The sequence below is a fragment of the Pelodiscus sinensis genome, chromosome 8 (assembly GCF_049634645.1).
Source record: "Pelodiscus sinensis isolate JC-2024 chromosome 8, ASM4963464v1, whole genome shotgun sequence".
Taxonomy (NCBI): domain Eukaryota; kingdom Metazoa; phylum Chordata; order Testudines; family Trionychidae; genus Pelodiscus; species Pelodiscus sinensis.
In genome coordinates, this window is record NC_134718.1 from 38,150,799 (window position 1) to 38,165,684 (window position 14,886).

General features: G+C 38.9%; 1 protein-coding gene across 6 annotated transcripts in view; it reads right to left on the minus strand.

Moving 5' to 3' along the window:
* Positions 1 to 3,785: 3,785 nt before the first annotated feature.
* LOC102460189 (putative neutral ceramidase C) overlaps positions 3,786 to 14,886 on the minus strand; it is a 67,295-nt gene continuing 56,194 nt past the window's right edge. For all 6 annotated transcript variants that reach the window (XM_006121468.3, XM_075935060.1, XM_075935057.1 and 3 more), the window contains 7 exons: positions 14,844 to 14,883; positions 13,911 to 14,006; positions 13,621 to 13,716; positions 12,761 to 12,910; positions 9,533 to 9,592; positions 8,017 to 8,105; positions 3,786 to 4,225 (listed from right to left, as the gene is read on the minus strand). In XM_006121468.3, coding sequence (XP_006121530.2) covers positions 4,036 to 4,225; positions 8,017 to 8,105; positions 9,533 to 9,592; positions 12,761 to 12,910; positions 13,621 to 13,716; positions 13,911 to 14,006; positions 14,844 to 14,883 — 721 coding nt within the window. In that variant the 3' untranslated portion in view covers positions 3,786 to 4,035. The remainder of the gene's footprint in view (positions 4,226 to 8,016; positions 8,106 to 9,532; positions 9,593 to 12,760; positions 12,911 to 13,620; positions 13,717 to 13,910; positions 14,007 to 14,843; positions 14,884 to 14,886) is intronic.

A 14,886-nucleotide genomic window follows, 5' to 3' on the forward strand; every position in this document is an offset into this window, starting at 1 on the left:
TTTACTATTAAACCTGTCCAGCAATACATATGTGCAGCTTTTCCTCTTCTGCATGTAGAAAATGTACCAGTAAAGTTCAGAACTTCTTGTCCCATCGTGTAGTTGTGCAGTATTTCTCAGCCCAATATGATGTCATATAAAGATTATAGTCAGTGGAACTAACCTGCTCACAGGCCCAGCTCCCTGCCTGAGTCTACATTACCAGTTGGAACGCTGCCAAAGAATATGATCCATATTCACAGTGGATGCAGAGCTCACCTCTTAGACCTGTAGTGCCCAATACTCAAGCCACATGTGTCTATTTGGCTGTTGAGTGTGGCTAATTGGTTTGAACAACGTGGCTATCAGGCCAGTTGAGTGTGGTTAGTTTGCTATAGCCGTATAATGGTTACTGCATCAGAAATGGTTGGATACCACGGTCTTTGGCTATGTCTACACTGCTGGGAGGGGTTTTCTGAAAAAGATACGCAAATTTCTGCTTTTTTTTTCGGAAGAGACTTTTCCGACATTTGACCCGTCTACATGGCCCGTTGGAAAAACCTCCTCTTTTGAAATATCCCTTATTCCTCATAAAATAAGGAATATAGGGATACTAAAAGAACGTGTCCGCTTTTTCTGAAACTGTTCCAAAAAAGCGGACAAATTCCCTGGACGCAGTAGAGTTTTTCCGGGATACCTGTATCCCGGAAAAACTCTGCAGTCTAGACATAGCCTTAGACTATTACTAGAGTCTGTCTGACTGATTTTCCTCACCTGGGAAGCAAACCTGCAAACCAGGACAACTGTTACCTCTTGGCACTAGGGCAATAATACTCAGTGCTGAAAATAAAAATCAATTCCTTGCTCAGAAAAGCATTTTTCTTGTAATGTTTTCTATTTATAAAAATAAGTTAGGGTTTTCTTAAGACTTAGTGGAGTTAAGTCTTAGTTTTCTATGAGCAAACAGGCAAGGCATTGTTGGTTTTTTTCCAACATCTTCTATTTCCTAAATCTGTATTAAGATTTCTTTGTATTCCTTATGTGAAGGTAGGAGTGTCTTACACCTACCTGTAGACGGATTTTAAATGAAGACTTCCTTCTCTCCCACTGACTTTTTGAGAAAGGCAGAATTATTTGGATAATAAGGTTCTGAAGCCCTTCACGGGCTGCCTTCAAAATGCATACCTGATGCTTTATGTCATGTAAAATATTAAGAATTAATCACAATGTCTGTACTGTCCTCCATCTAGTCCGGCAGCTCATGTGCCTCTATGACATCTCCTTGGGGATGTTTTGTCTGCTGCTTAGAGCAAATATTCCTGAAGTCCATTCAAACTGCTGTTGCCAAATATTCTCCTAATGGGTTGATTTATTCACATCTCCTGTCCTCCACTGACATTTCTCCCTCTTAACCCCATACAATGTATGTTTTTGGTTGTGGGGCTTATTTTTAGGTTCCTAGAAAATTAAGCCCCACGCCACCTAGTAATTTTATGGAGTCATTGACTGTCAGCTTTGCATCACCAACATTGCCTGTCTTTACTACCTGTTCATCTGCAAGAACTTCAGGGCTTTATCCCAAGCTGCACTTCATTTTTGCAATAAACTTCCCGAATAAATTTGTAACACTGCCACATTATTCAGCTTTACACATTATTCAGCTTTCTCTGTAAAACTCATTTTTGCTATGATGCCTACAGAACCTTGTCAGGTGATGAAGGTGAGGCAAGTGGTGAGCTATACTGTGAACACAGATACTTTGTGCAAAAACATGCTTGTTTTATTTTGATCTCCTTACCACAATTTGTGTGGTACTTATGGTATGACCTTCGCAGCAGTGGTAGTCATAGGATCATAGGACTGGGAGGGACCTCAAGAGGTCATATAGTATAACCCCCTGTACTCATGGCAGGAATAAGTATTATCTAAACTAGAGGTGGGCAATACAAACAAAACAACATGCCAGGGTTAGTCGCTGGCAGGCTGCTGCCACTATATTTGCGTGCGCCTCCATAAGTATCATGCAATCCCAGCTCTTGTTAGCCACAGATCGCTGTTCGTGGCCAATGAGAGTGGCAGGAAGCAGAGCAGACCAGGACGCCACTTCCTGCAAATGGAAGCTGTGATCACCCAATACCTGCAGAGGTGCAGGTAAATGTAGTGGTGGGGGTCCATCAGGGACTAACCCTGAGGACCAGATCCAGCCTGTGTCTACCCCGATCTAGACCATTTGTCTAACCTGCTTTTAAAAGTATCCAATGATGGAGGTTCCACAAATTCCCTGGGCAATTTATTCCTGTGCTTAGCCACCCTCATAGGTAGGAAGTTTTTCCTAATGTCCAACCTAATGCCCCCTTGCTGCAATTTAAGCCCATTGCTTCTTGTCCTGTTCTCAGAGGTTAAGAACAATTTTTCTCCCTCCCTCGTGTAACAACTTTTTATGCACTTGAAAGCTATTATGTCCCCTCTCAGACTTCTCCTTCTCCAGACTACACAAACACAATTTTTCAATCATGTTACTATATGTTTGTAAAGCACTTTGCAAATTAAGACTCTGATCCTTGATAGGGAGGCAAGCTTAAGAGCTGCTACAATTCTAATGAATAGCAATAATAATCTGGGTTCCTTTGATTTGATCTAAAAGCCCACTCTGAACATCTTGTTTTGAACTGTACCTCAACCCACAAGTTCAGCCTAATAGGCTAAAAGTGCTATTCCTTGCCAAATGAAACTCCCACTCACCCTGTGATAACCTGGGTGCAGGAGGATGACAGTCCTGAGACTACATGATATAGTCATCTGTTGAGAAGCTACATTTCTGGAAGATGTCATACCTTTTTTAAAAAAATAAAATGGTTTTATTATATATGATAATGTATTTAGCTTTGTTGACCCTCTTATTCCTGCTTTAGACCATTGGCTGACAGCAAAAACAGGATTCTGTAAAAAAGCAAGTCAAAACAAAAACTTTTCCAAGCTCAGTACACATAACATAAAAGCACTAGGCTTGGGTCAAATCTCATTTACACTGGTGTCCCCCAGTGTAATTTCATTTATTTTAATCAAATTACTCAGGAAGTACAATGGTTTTAACAAGAGAAATAGGGCTTCTATCTATTCTTAAAAATAATCCATCTGGTTTGGTACAGAACCATTAAGAACATCATTGATCTCCTAGCTTCTTTAATGAGGAAGTGTATAATAATGTTTCCCCAAGTGTCTCCCTTGGAAATTAACTTTTCCACTTTTTTGCAACATATGATTTTGGATTAGGTTCAGAGCCTCTTTTTTTTTCAATGTACTTTTTTTTCAAAGTTTTGGGAGTTCTCAATATGGAGTTGTGACCTGGGTTAAATCTTGTTTAGGTTGAGATAAAACCTTATTCACACTGTCATGGGAACACACTCTTCCCATAAGATAGTTGTAATAAACACTCAAAGGAAGTCTAGAATAATTTGCTCAGAAACCAGCAACACATGGCAAGGAGGTTCCATGGGCATTATGACTAGCCCGGGGAAAGGGGAAGAAAACACACAAAGATATATAGATATAGATATAGATTAGATATAGATATATGAGAGAGAGAAAGAGGGAAAGAGACAACAAAAAGAAAGACAGCACGGCTAGGAAAGATTTTGCCCATTCTGTTCAAGGGACAGACTAATTCTTGTCACAACATTATTTCATGCAGCTCACAACAGTCTTGAATGGACTGGATTGTCTGAAATAGTCCCTGTTAGGAATCAGCTCGTTCTTAGTGCTATACATTTAACAAGGAATAAAAACTCAAGTGCAATCAATGACTTTAAAAAAATGATGAATCATTTATTGGAGTAGGAGTTCACTGCAATGATAATAGGGCTGGGCAATAGCAATGAGAATGGAAATACCTCAAACCAGCCAAGGAGGACTGAAGATCAAATAGATCAAATCATTCGAAAGAATGTGAACTAATGCATTTAGCACTGAATTACTGGTACTCTAACAAGAATTCCAAATTATGTATTTATATACACTATTACTATGAAGCAAAATTTTCCCCCAAGGAGGAAAAAGCTAGAATTTTACAACTTCAAACACTGAAGATGTGCCTTTGAATGAATGAAACAGAGCAGACTTCAGAAATGGTTGAACCTTGTAGTGCCCAAAGTATTGGATTCTGTAGAGGCCTGGTTCAGCAGAATTTGGAATATGCCATTCCACTTTGGCCTTGCTGCGACCAAGGAATCCTTTTGTCCAGTGAAATCTAATGGAAAAATAATAAATGATACGTTAAAAAATATAATCCACCTTTAGGTATATTTTAATAGTCTAACTACGATCTCTAACTGGCTGAGTCAAACACATCTGAAGGCCAAATCAATATGGAACAAAGATTTTTACTGAAAATTAAGTAACATAGTTGCTAAAATAATCACTCCAGCTCAATTTGTTCCAAGACGATTTTATTTCTGTGATTTTTTTTACTTTGTTTTATGTTTCTTCCTTTGTAAATAACACCATGAACAGCAATGAAATACACCAGGGAACACTAATAAAAAAATAAGCAGTTATTTCTGTAGATAAAAAATATTTCTGCCTAGGTAATTATATAGCTCTTATACTATATTAAATGAGCACCTCATAATACCATTATTTTGATTATTAAATATTAATGAATTTACACACACAATTCCCGTGGGAGATAAGACAATATTATTCCCATTGAACAAAAGAGGAACCGAGGCATAGATAGGTCAAGAAAATTGCTAAAGATCATGCAAAATCTGTGAAAAAGCTGGAAATTGAACCTAAATTTTGTGAGCCCCAGTTCTGTGTCAGAACCAAACATCTTTCCTCATATTTATTGTGCAAATGAGAAAAATGGTCTTAGAAAACTGAATTGCCTTATCCTGATAACTGGAGCATGATGTTTTTTAACTGTACAGCATGTATAGTACAGCATCAAGCAGCTGCACAAACTTCCTCTCACTATCCCTCTAATGTGTATCAGCAGGGGATACATGACCTATTGGGAACATAACTAGTCCAATAATGCTGACAAAACTTGCTTTTATCAAAATGCTTTAAAGAAATATATCTACTTTGATAAAGAATGGGATGGTTTCATGAGACGGAATTTCTGGTGTGAGAGTGAGACCCCAAAATAGCCCATTGGTATGGGAGACCCAGGTTTAAGTCCCTGCTATAAATCAGGCATGTTTCTTATAACCACCGCACTGTGAGCTATTTCTCTCTCTCTCTCTCTCACTCCAATGCTCAATATTATAATGGTGAGTATGTTCTTGAGGTTTCTTTTTCAAGTTTGTGGTAATTTTCATGGGATTTTTATTAAATATTTTATATTTTGTTACTAAAGAAAATGTTAAGTTCCTTGTCTGTAGCATTAGTTGCTTTCTTGAACTTTGCTTGCTGTTATTAGGCTGCTAAGCATAGATGTACTACACATTAATATTTACAAGCAATGCAACACAGCACTACCTTTATCTGAATAGATTATATTAGTAGGAAAAATTAAAAATCAGGATCTTAATATACTGTGACAACTTCAGATACCTCTACATTGGGGTGTTATTTCAAATTAATGCCCCTTATTTACTTAAGAATATGTATTACTAAGTATTCTTCTCAGCTTCATTTAGCATGTGCTCTCTAATCTAGCATTGTTCCCAGAAATTTTCCTCTGTGTTTTAATTTGTTTTCCTTGGTTGCTCTGTAACATCTAGCAATCAGGGATGCTTTATTAAGTATATCTTTTGTTTTGTAATAAAACTCACTTTTTTTAAGGTGATGATTTGATTCTTGTGTCCTAGAAAGTGTGTCTGTCTGTGTGTATCTGCATGCCTCATACTGAGAGGCCAGCTACTAGAGCCTGCAGCTTGTTTCCTTTTCTTTTTTTCAAACTCTTTTTGGGCAAAAGAGCTTGAGGTACCCCTAGGAGTGGGTTCAAGTGTTCACTCCTGGTTTTTTAGGGATAAAAACCACTTGATGGTGGCAGCGATTCCCCCAAAAATCTGTGTATTGTGATTCTGGGGGGAAGGTTTTTGTAACTAGTGCCTGTAGAGGCAAGGTTTTTAAGCTCTCTTGCAGGCCCCCACCTTCTGCACTTGGAGTGCCAAAGTGGGGAGCAGCTCGACAGTCTCTAAGGTGCTGCAAGACTATTGATTGTTTTTTGAGTTTTTCTAGTTACAGACTAACAGGGCTACCCCTCTGAAACTTTTGATCCCCTTATTTCCAAAAAACAAAGCAAGCATCCATGCTACCAAGCCTGTTATTTTGAAATAATGGGCTTGTTATGTTGAAATAATAACTCCTTCTTGTGAAAAGGAATACGCTTATTTTTAGTTAATTTGGGAGTCATTTTTTTGAAATAATTTGGTAGTGTAGACATAGACTATGTCTTCACTATGGGGTTTTATCGGAAAAATTCCGATAAATTCGTGTATCTTTTTCTGAAAGTTTTTTCAGAAGGGGCTTTTCCAAAAAAACCTCTTTTGAAAGAGCCCTTCTTCCTCATGGGAGGAAGACAGGGCTTCTGAAAGAGTGCATCTGCTCTTCCGCAAAAAAAAAGCAGAAGAGCAGATGCGTTCTTTGGACGCAACAGAGTTTTCTAGTCCCCGTAGTCTAGACCCCATAGTCTAGACATAGCCATAGAAACACAACCACCCAAACTCCCAAATACATAGATAAACTGGAAAAGGGAATGTCAGTTTGTATCCCACAAAGACAGACAGATACGATGTCTATCTCCAAAAACTCCAAGCTTAGTGCTGGCATATAAGCTACTAAAATGTGCCAGAAACTGTCTCAGGAGACATTGAATTTATGTCAATGTCCTTTGACTATCAGATCATATACAGAAAGCAATTGGTTGCACTCAGGCAGTGAAAGTTATGTACCACAAGCAAGAAGCCATCATAAATTCAAAGAAACAGAATCACAGATTCAAGTCCGTTACACTAGAAACATTGTCTCTCTCCTTGTGAAGTGTATGGTATTTTTACTGAAATATCTCCAACATCACAGGATCTCGAAATGGACCTTTCAGGAATCCATTCTTTTTTTTATTGATATTTAGGAGACTGCAGTAAAGAAATGATCGGGGGGGGCGGAGGTTAGACTAGGCAGTAACTTATTTGAACAAGGATCTGATAAACAAACCCATTGTGTTCTTATATATTAATATTATTAATTCTAGTGATTTTAGCTCTAAAAAGCCACACTATCTTTTCTTCCTAATACATGCATTTCCCATAAGGCTGGCAGCCTGACCACACATTTAATTTCTACTGCCTTTTTCATTTTGAAGTGAAACTTTTTCACTTCGGGGACATACTTCACTAAACTATTTCCCCCAAAAAACAACAGTGTTGGTGGAAATTTTATACCTTTCTTTTAACATCCAACAATTAGGTAATGTGGTGTAGTGACTGGAGTGTTGGGTTAGAAAGTGGGAGATGAGAGTTCTAGTCTTAGGTCTACTTTTCCAGCTATAAAATGAGCATAATGACCCTACTGGACTTTGCAAACCACTGGATGAGAAGTTCTATGTAGAATTTTTATACATTAAATACAAATTGTTTAGAAAAATGGGATTTATTAAATTGATTCACACCATGATGTTCCTGCAGTTGTACACTCTCAATGTTGCATTAGTGAGAGCTGTGCAAAAGGTTGTACAAAACCACAAGTTCATTTCTAGAGGCTAATTCTTTTTAAATGGCATTTTAAATATTTATTTTCAATTTAGGTTGTGCCAAGCGTTATTGAAATCTCATACAATAGATAATAGTCATCAAAAAAATAAAAGTTCTGGCATGCGCAGTACTGACTTATTACATTTCCACTGTGGAAAAGGATATAGTAACACCAGAACTGAGCACTCTCCACTGCCTAGCACTGTACACGCTGTTACTATTCTATAATGCAGAAGGGCTGGAGGGTGAGAAATGTGAGGGTATATCACAGGAAGCTCACTGAATCCTTAATACTTAGTGGAATTTGTGAAACAGGGTCATTCCTGGAGGATTTACTCACCTGGTATCCCAAGAAGCATCATTATACATTACATGCCAATTTCCAGAAATGTTCTCATATTTTTCTACTGTTAGGAAGGTTTGATGTGTCTGGAATAGGATGAATACAACTAGTCAAACACCCACCATCTAAGCTTTCTAGTGCTTAACTTTTATTTAAAGAACAGATGCTTTTTCTTCATTGTAACTTTTTATTAGCAAAACATAACAAGACTAAGCTATACATATAATGTAGTGTATAATAAAGGACACATTCACTGGAAAGGCTGCAAATATGTAGTATTTAACAAATTTCCAACAAAAATAACCACTATGACAAGTTTGTTCACTATTTAAACAAATAAGAAACTTAGCAGTTTCAATTTGAGTCTGAGAAGGAATACTGGGATTTGCATTAAATTGCACCAAAGTGTAGATAAAAGGTTTCTCCATTGTTCATATGTGCAATTTTGACTCATATGGTATGAAGAGGTCATGAATTATCTAGGACTAAACTGTCTGTGCAATTTTCCTTTTCAGTGCTCAAAATCCCTTTAACAACTGGACAAACTTTCAAGCTAGAACTTTACAATCAAAGGGGTTCCAGTAATGTAATGCTCCAAAGAACATGCTTATGTCAGTAACTCACAGAAATACAAACAGAGTGAACATGTTTTTATGTGAACTAATGAGGCCCTCCAATGAGTATTTAGTTACAGAAAGTTTAGTAAATTGTATTTAGGAGACGACCAGTACTGTTGGCCGTGATTTATAAACATTTTTAAATGAAGGGTTTATCTGGGATATGTTAATGTGCAATATTCATCCTCGTGTAAATAGGTAGAATGTAAGAATCTTTGTTTATAAAAGTTATACATTTCAGTGACTCTTTCCTACAGTTCACAGCTAATTCAACTAGCCGTAGAAATACATTAAAATTAAATTAAATAAAAGCTCAAATAATATCTCCTTTTCTACAAGTTGTGTCTGTGTCTGTGCTATAGCAGCACTGCTGCTGCACTTCAGTGTAAACACCATCTATGCCAAATGGGAAAGGGGCTTCTCCCATAGCTGTAGGTAATCCACTTTCCTGAGAGGAAGATGCAAGCATTCTTCCATTAACCTAACACTGTCTTCACAGGGTCTTAGATTGGCTTTACAACACCACTCTCAGGTTTTTCCACACTTATGCCAAACATTGTTATGCCAAACTAATTCCAGTCATCTGAAGAAGTGGGCTGTGCCCACGAAAGCTCACAATACCATCTACATGTTTTGTTAGTCTATAAAGGCTACCAGATCATTAGTTGTTTTTTAAGTTTATTTAATGTTCTAGTGTAGACCAGGCCTAACAGCTCTGCATTTCCATGTCTGACCTATCCTTTCTCTATAAACCATTTGCTTTGTATTCTCTTTTCTCCTAATTTGTCTTTAGAACTGTACATTTTAAAGTCCTCCATGTAAGCAAGCAGAACAATAATTAAACATTAGCCATTATGAAAGAATAGAAAAATCCAACATCGTTAAATTATACTTACAGTATTCTCGGCAGAATTCCTGGGGTTTGCACCTACAAATGTTACTTCAGCAACTTCACCCTGAGGAAATGTTACAAGATATTTTAAGAGTGAATATAATAAAATCAATGATGTAAGACATCTTTATCAACATTTCTGTATTATTTTAATAGTTGCTATGGGATTATAGAGTTTATATTTGAATGCCACCATGTATAGTGCCTGTCTGCAGGATGATTTCCATTATGTGACATTTAGTTCCAGTATAAAAAAAAAAGAAAGGCAGGACAGGTAGGATTTTAAAGTTATAGGACTACTGCTTCCCACCCTCTGCCTGCTTTTATTGCACTTAGAAGCGTGCAGATGACACTGCAGATGACGCTTGTTCTGAATATTTTATAATCCAATATGCTAAGGATTTAAAATCATTAATCCTTACAACATGTTTATCTCAGTCAGCTTTCAAAGCAAGTGCATCAAAAGACAACCAGGTTCCTGCCTCCAAACATTGTAAGACAATAGTTGCTACTTCACAACAGGTGCGTCTACACAGCACCCTTAGCTCGAAATAGTTTATTTCATAATTTGGTGCTGTCTATACAGTGCCAAGTTTCGAAATGACTTGCTATTCCAAAATGCTCCTTATCCCTAATGGAACGAGGGTTACCAAAATACTTCCAGTATCCCAAAACAGCTCCATATTGTAGACATTCCCAGTGAGTCTCCATTTTATGTATAGAAATGTAGGCTCCCTTTACTATGGGAGATTCTGATTTTTACTGGGAGGATCCTTTGTTCTACAGTCTAGCCCTAGAGACTAAAACTCCCATGAGCTCTTGAGGAAAAAAATCTTACTCTCTTCCAGGAGACAGACAGACAGAGAGAGAGAGAGAGATGGTGGGCTCCATTTTGGGAGAAAGGAGCCAGATTGCTGGTGTGGAGCCTTTACCAGACCAGAGCCGTTGTGTTGAAGCTAGAGCCTGTTACTGAGAGCCTGCTGGGGCTTTGATCTAGCGGGCTGCTTCAAGGGCTGTTGGTGATTGTCCCTGGAGAGGAGAGACCCTGTCTGTGTCTGTGGCTGAAAAGGGCCTGCGAAAAACTGCATAGAAGACACTCTGAGTAATTGTGGCTGTTTGGAAAAGTGCTGCCTGGGAGGTGCACAGAAGACAGACTGACTGTGGGTCCAAAGAGAGCCAGAGCAATCTGCCCAGTGAACCAGAGCTGCTGGCATTTGGTAGAGCCTGCTCTACGGGCAGAGGGATTTTGCAGCTGGCTGCTCAGCTTGAACTGACACACACAACCTGCACAGTGCTGTCTCCACTCCAGCTGTAGACCTTCAAGCGTGCCTGCGCAAGCATCTGGGACTCTGAATCCAGAGGAGTGCACACTTTGGGGATGGCTAAATGGTGGCAGGGTAAATGCCAGTTAGATACGTTCCTTTTCTTTCTGTGTACTTAGTTAATTGATTTTATTAATTTTTAATCTATTAAACCCTGTTTCTTTAAGTTGTTAAGTAGGTGTGCTAATTCTAATTTAATCAATTAACTTATAATTGTTTTGGAGTTCGATCCAAATTATTCCTGGAATAAGTTTATTCCTGGAGGCTCCCAACGCACACCATTAAGTGTGTACTGGACCAGCCAGGTGGAAGCACCACCATTGTATATTTCTTTAGGAGCAAGGGACTGCAGCAAGGGGATGGATAGGGAATCACAAACTATACAACATCACTACTGAGAGTACTCGAGATCTTCCAGGCACAAAGGTCAGTGTGGCCTGCTCCCAACTAACCCAAGGAGGAAAATAGGGGGTTACAAAAATAAAAAGATTCTCCTTCATGGAGGGATGTTAAGGGCTCTTTATTTTCTTATTCACTGATTTTAGCTCAATTCAGTATATAAACATTGGTATATATCTATGCTTTGGCTCTAAAATAAAGACAAATAACCTTAATATAAAGCCACTGATGTGGTTATCCATTTCTCAGAAGCACATTCTTTACTCAGTAATTCATTCATTTGTGAATTTCACAGTCAAAGGGCATGTTTGGGTTATTGCTATAAAGAATAAGGAAGGAAAGGAGCATTTTGAAATTCATATCAGCTATATAAACATGTGAATACCTATTGAGTTCTCATTTGTTTTTTATTATCACCTTACTTGAAGACTTACCCAGCATTGCTCAGGTCCTTCAGGACAGGGGGCTAGAAGTGGGGGGGGGGGGGTGCATGAATCAGGGCAACGCTTGTGGATGTGAAGAGCTCAAGGCAGGGGGGCTGAGGGTGTGGAGGGTGCAAGAGTCAGAGTGAGGAGGGTCTCAAAGCAGGAGGCTGAGGGTGAGGGGAGTGCAAGAGTCGGAGTGAGGAAGGGCTCAAGGCAGGGGGCTGAGGGTGTGGTGAGTGCAGGAGTGAAGTTTGAGAGGTGAGGAGGGGCTCAGGGCAAAGGGTAGAGATTCAGGAGTCAGAGCAGAGGATTTGGAGGCAGGGGTGCTCGAAGAAGGGGGTCGGGGCTCAGGGGAAGCCACTGACTTCTCCCCGCAAACTGCCTGAGGTATGGAAATTATGAGGCCCACCTGCAGGCTTCTCCCCAGGACCATCCTGTGGCAGTGGGGGTAGTGCAGTCCACCTGCCGCCTGCTCCCTGGGATAGGCCAGGATGGCAAAGGGCTTTGCTACTAGCCAGTAGCTGCTCCCCACACCTGTGGTGTTTACTGCCTCTCTGTGGTCATTTGTGAGGATAACTGTCCCTGCTCTCTCATTCCTCCCTCTCTGCTTGATGAGAACAATCATATTTCTTGTGCATTCCATTGTCCTGGAACAACCAAATCAGACCTTGCTTTAAGTTATGATAAGAGGAAGCTGCATACCAAATTTGGTGGCCCTAGCTCTTACCATTTAGGAGGAATTCTTGAATAAACGGACTCACAAATGGATGGGTGTACACACAGAAAGATACACAAACTCTTCCAAATATATAATATATTTCAGTTTCACTTTTTCTAGCAAGTCATACAGAGATAAGCTGAGTTGCTATCACTAACAAACTTCAGACTACTAAGTCTAAAAATCTGTTGTTATATGTCCTGAGATAAATCTATTAAAATCACTGAAGTCTTTTGAATTACATCAGTGTACGCTAAAGCAGAATTTGGCTATTTATCTCTATATAAATCCCACAATAATATATGGTTAAGAATCTGATAAGTATTCAAATAGTAGTTAATAAATTATATTTCCCTAGACAGTCTTACCACTCTGTACTGTGCTCGCACTTCCTGTAACACATCCCCAAATGTTTTATTGATTGGTGCGACATCAGCAAGAACCCCAGGTAACAAAGTCATGTTGGTTATGTACATGAATGGTGGCTCTGGACCCTTCAGCAAATCCTGTATTGTATTCTAAAAAAAAAGAGAAAGAATGTTTGTTTAATAAGCAGACATGTTGTTTGTCAATTCTACTGTGATACAACCATGACAAAAAATCATGTAAAGATGTTGTCTTTCACAAAAGCCAAATATAGCTTTTTAATTAACTACAATTATAATTGGCTATAATGACAAGAATACTAAAGTGACCAAAAAAAAAAAAGCACAGCAAGAGGGGTCATGTTTATATGCTACGTTCAGCACCATATCATTCTTCAAACTTATCTTCACGTAATTTTACACCAAATTGCAACTCCTGTTTTGTTGCTCTAGTTAGCATCCTGTTCAGCCCTAAGCAAGAGCTGTAACAACTTATGGGTTGATCTAATGTAGATGCAGCTATCCACAGATTAACAGGGTTGTTCTGTAACCAGGGGTTGTCATAGAACCCAGATTTCCCCAGCAACACCACCTCAAAGCAAGGTGAGGAGTTGGGAGACAGAGACACTAAACTGCTTCTGCACCACCTGGAGATCCTGTTTACAGAAGGGAAATTCCCAGGAAGGAGATTAGGCTGTGTTCTGTTTATTTTGCATTGCTAGAGAGGTACAGGCAGTTAGATCAGAACAGAGAATTGGGACCATGACATTTAAAGTAATAGAATGAAAAAAATATGTAAACCTCTCTTCTGAAGAATATATAAATATGAAAGTGTGCTGTGGATTCAAATGATCTTTTATTACCGTAGCAATAGCCTTGGCCAATCCTCTGAACAACTGAATATAAGCAGAGAGAGTGTGTGGCCCAAAAATGGTGGATGCTCCCTCATATCGTTGAACCTACAAGAGATATGAACAGATCTTTGCATTTCTTCCACAGATTTTCTTGCTGCTGCTGTTTTCACTTCTTTGTGAAAAAACTAAGTTATTCTACAATCATATGAACTTCTACAAATTATCCCTGGAAAGTAACAATCCATGGTAAAAATGTCCTGTAAACATCTTTTGTCCTGTATTACAGCTAGTTTGTTTACCTGGTATTCTTCGTAGGTAGTAACATAATGGGTATAAACATTGCACAAGCCTGCAATTACGACATTCATTCCTTGGGTCCCATGGGATTCAAATTCCTAAGAAGAATGGGTACAAAAATATAATAACTTTAATAAATAATAAATATGCAATTGTATCCATCTATTATTATGTCCTATCTTTATTTAGTATTGTTGCAACCCTGCTGGTGCCAGAAGAAAGTATTGGCATTTTTGTGGTCATAAATAAGATGAATAAAAAGACTCAGTAATAGTCAGTATGATGGAGGGATATGGTTATTGTTGTCACAGTGTTACTAATCAATCACATGGTGGCGCCACACTGATAGAGTTAATGGGTGAAATCTAGCCTCTGTTAAAGTCAATGGCACTGGGCACAATCTCTATTAATTTCAGTGGGACCAAGATTGTATGTTTGCTTGTGTGGCCTGATTTATTGCTATCTTGGGAGGCAAGATATGCTGACTGAGAGACAGGTATCAGATACACAAGTAGCTTTAAAAAATGCCTTTGTAATATGTGAGTCCAAGAGTAAGTCTACCTTGGAGCTGGCAGTGTAAGCACCAGCATCAGGAAGCACACTAACGCAATCGGATTTAGTATGCTAAAAACAGAAGAGTAGCCACTGTGCTGCTCATGGCAGAAGTACACTCCGACCTGAGATGCAAGATATGTACTTGAGCAGTTAGCCCATCCCACCACTCATGCAGTTGCCATTACATTTCTATTTTTATGCACTCAATCAGAACTTGAGGGGGGGAGATCTACTCATATAAGAAATTACAACTTCCAGCTACCCCCCAAAGAACAACATCAGTAGGAGGCAAGAGAAAGATGACAGTCTCAGGAAAATAAAGGTTCCATAAACTCTGCTTTCTAGAACAACTGTCTTTGAGTTTTTAGCCAGTCACTTACACTTTTAATAGCTTCTCGTAGTCTCCGTCCAGACATTGTCCTG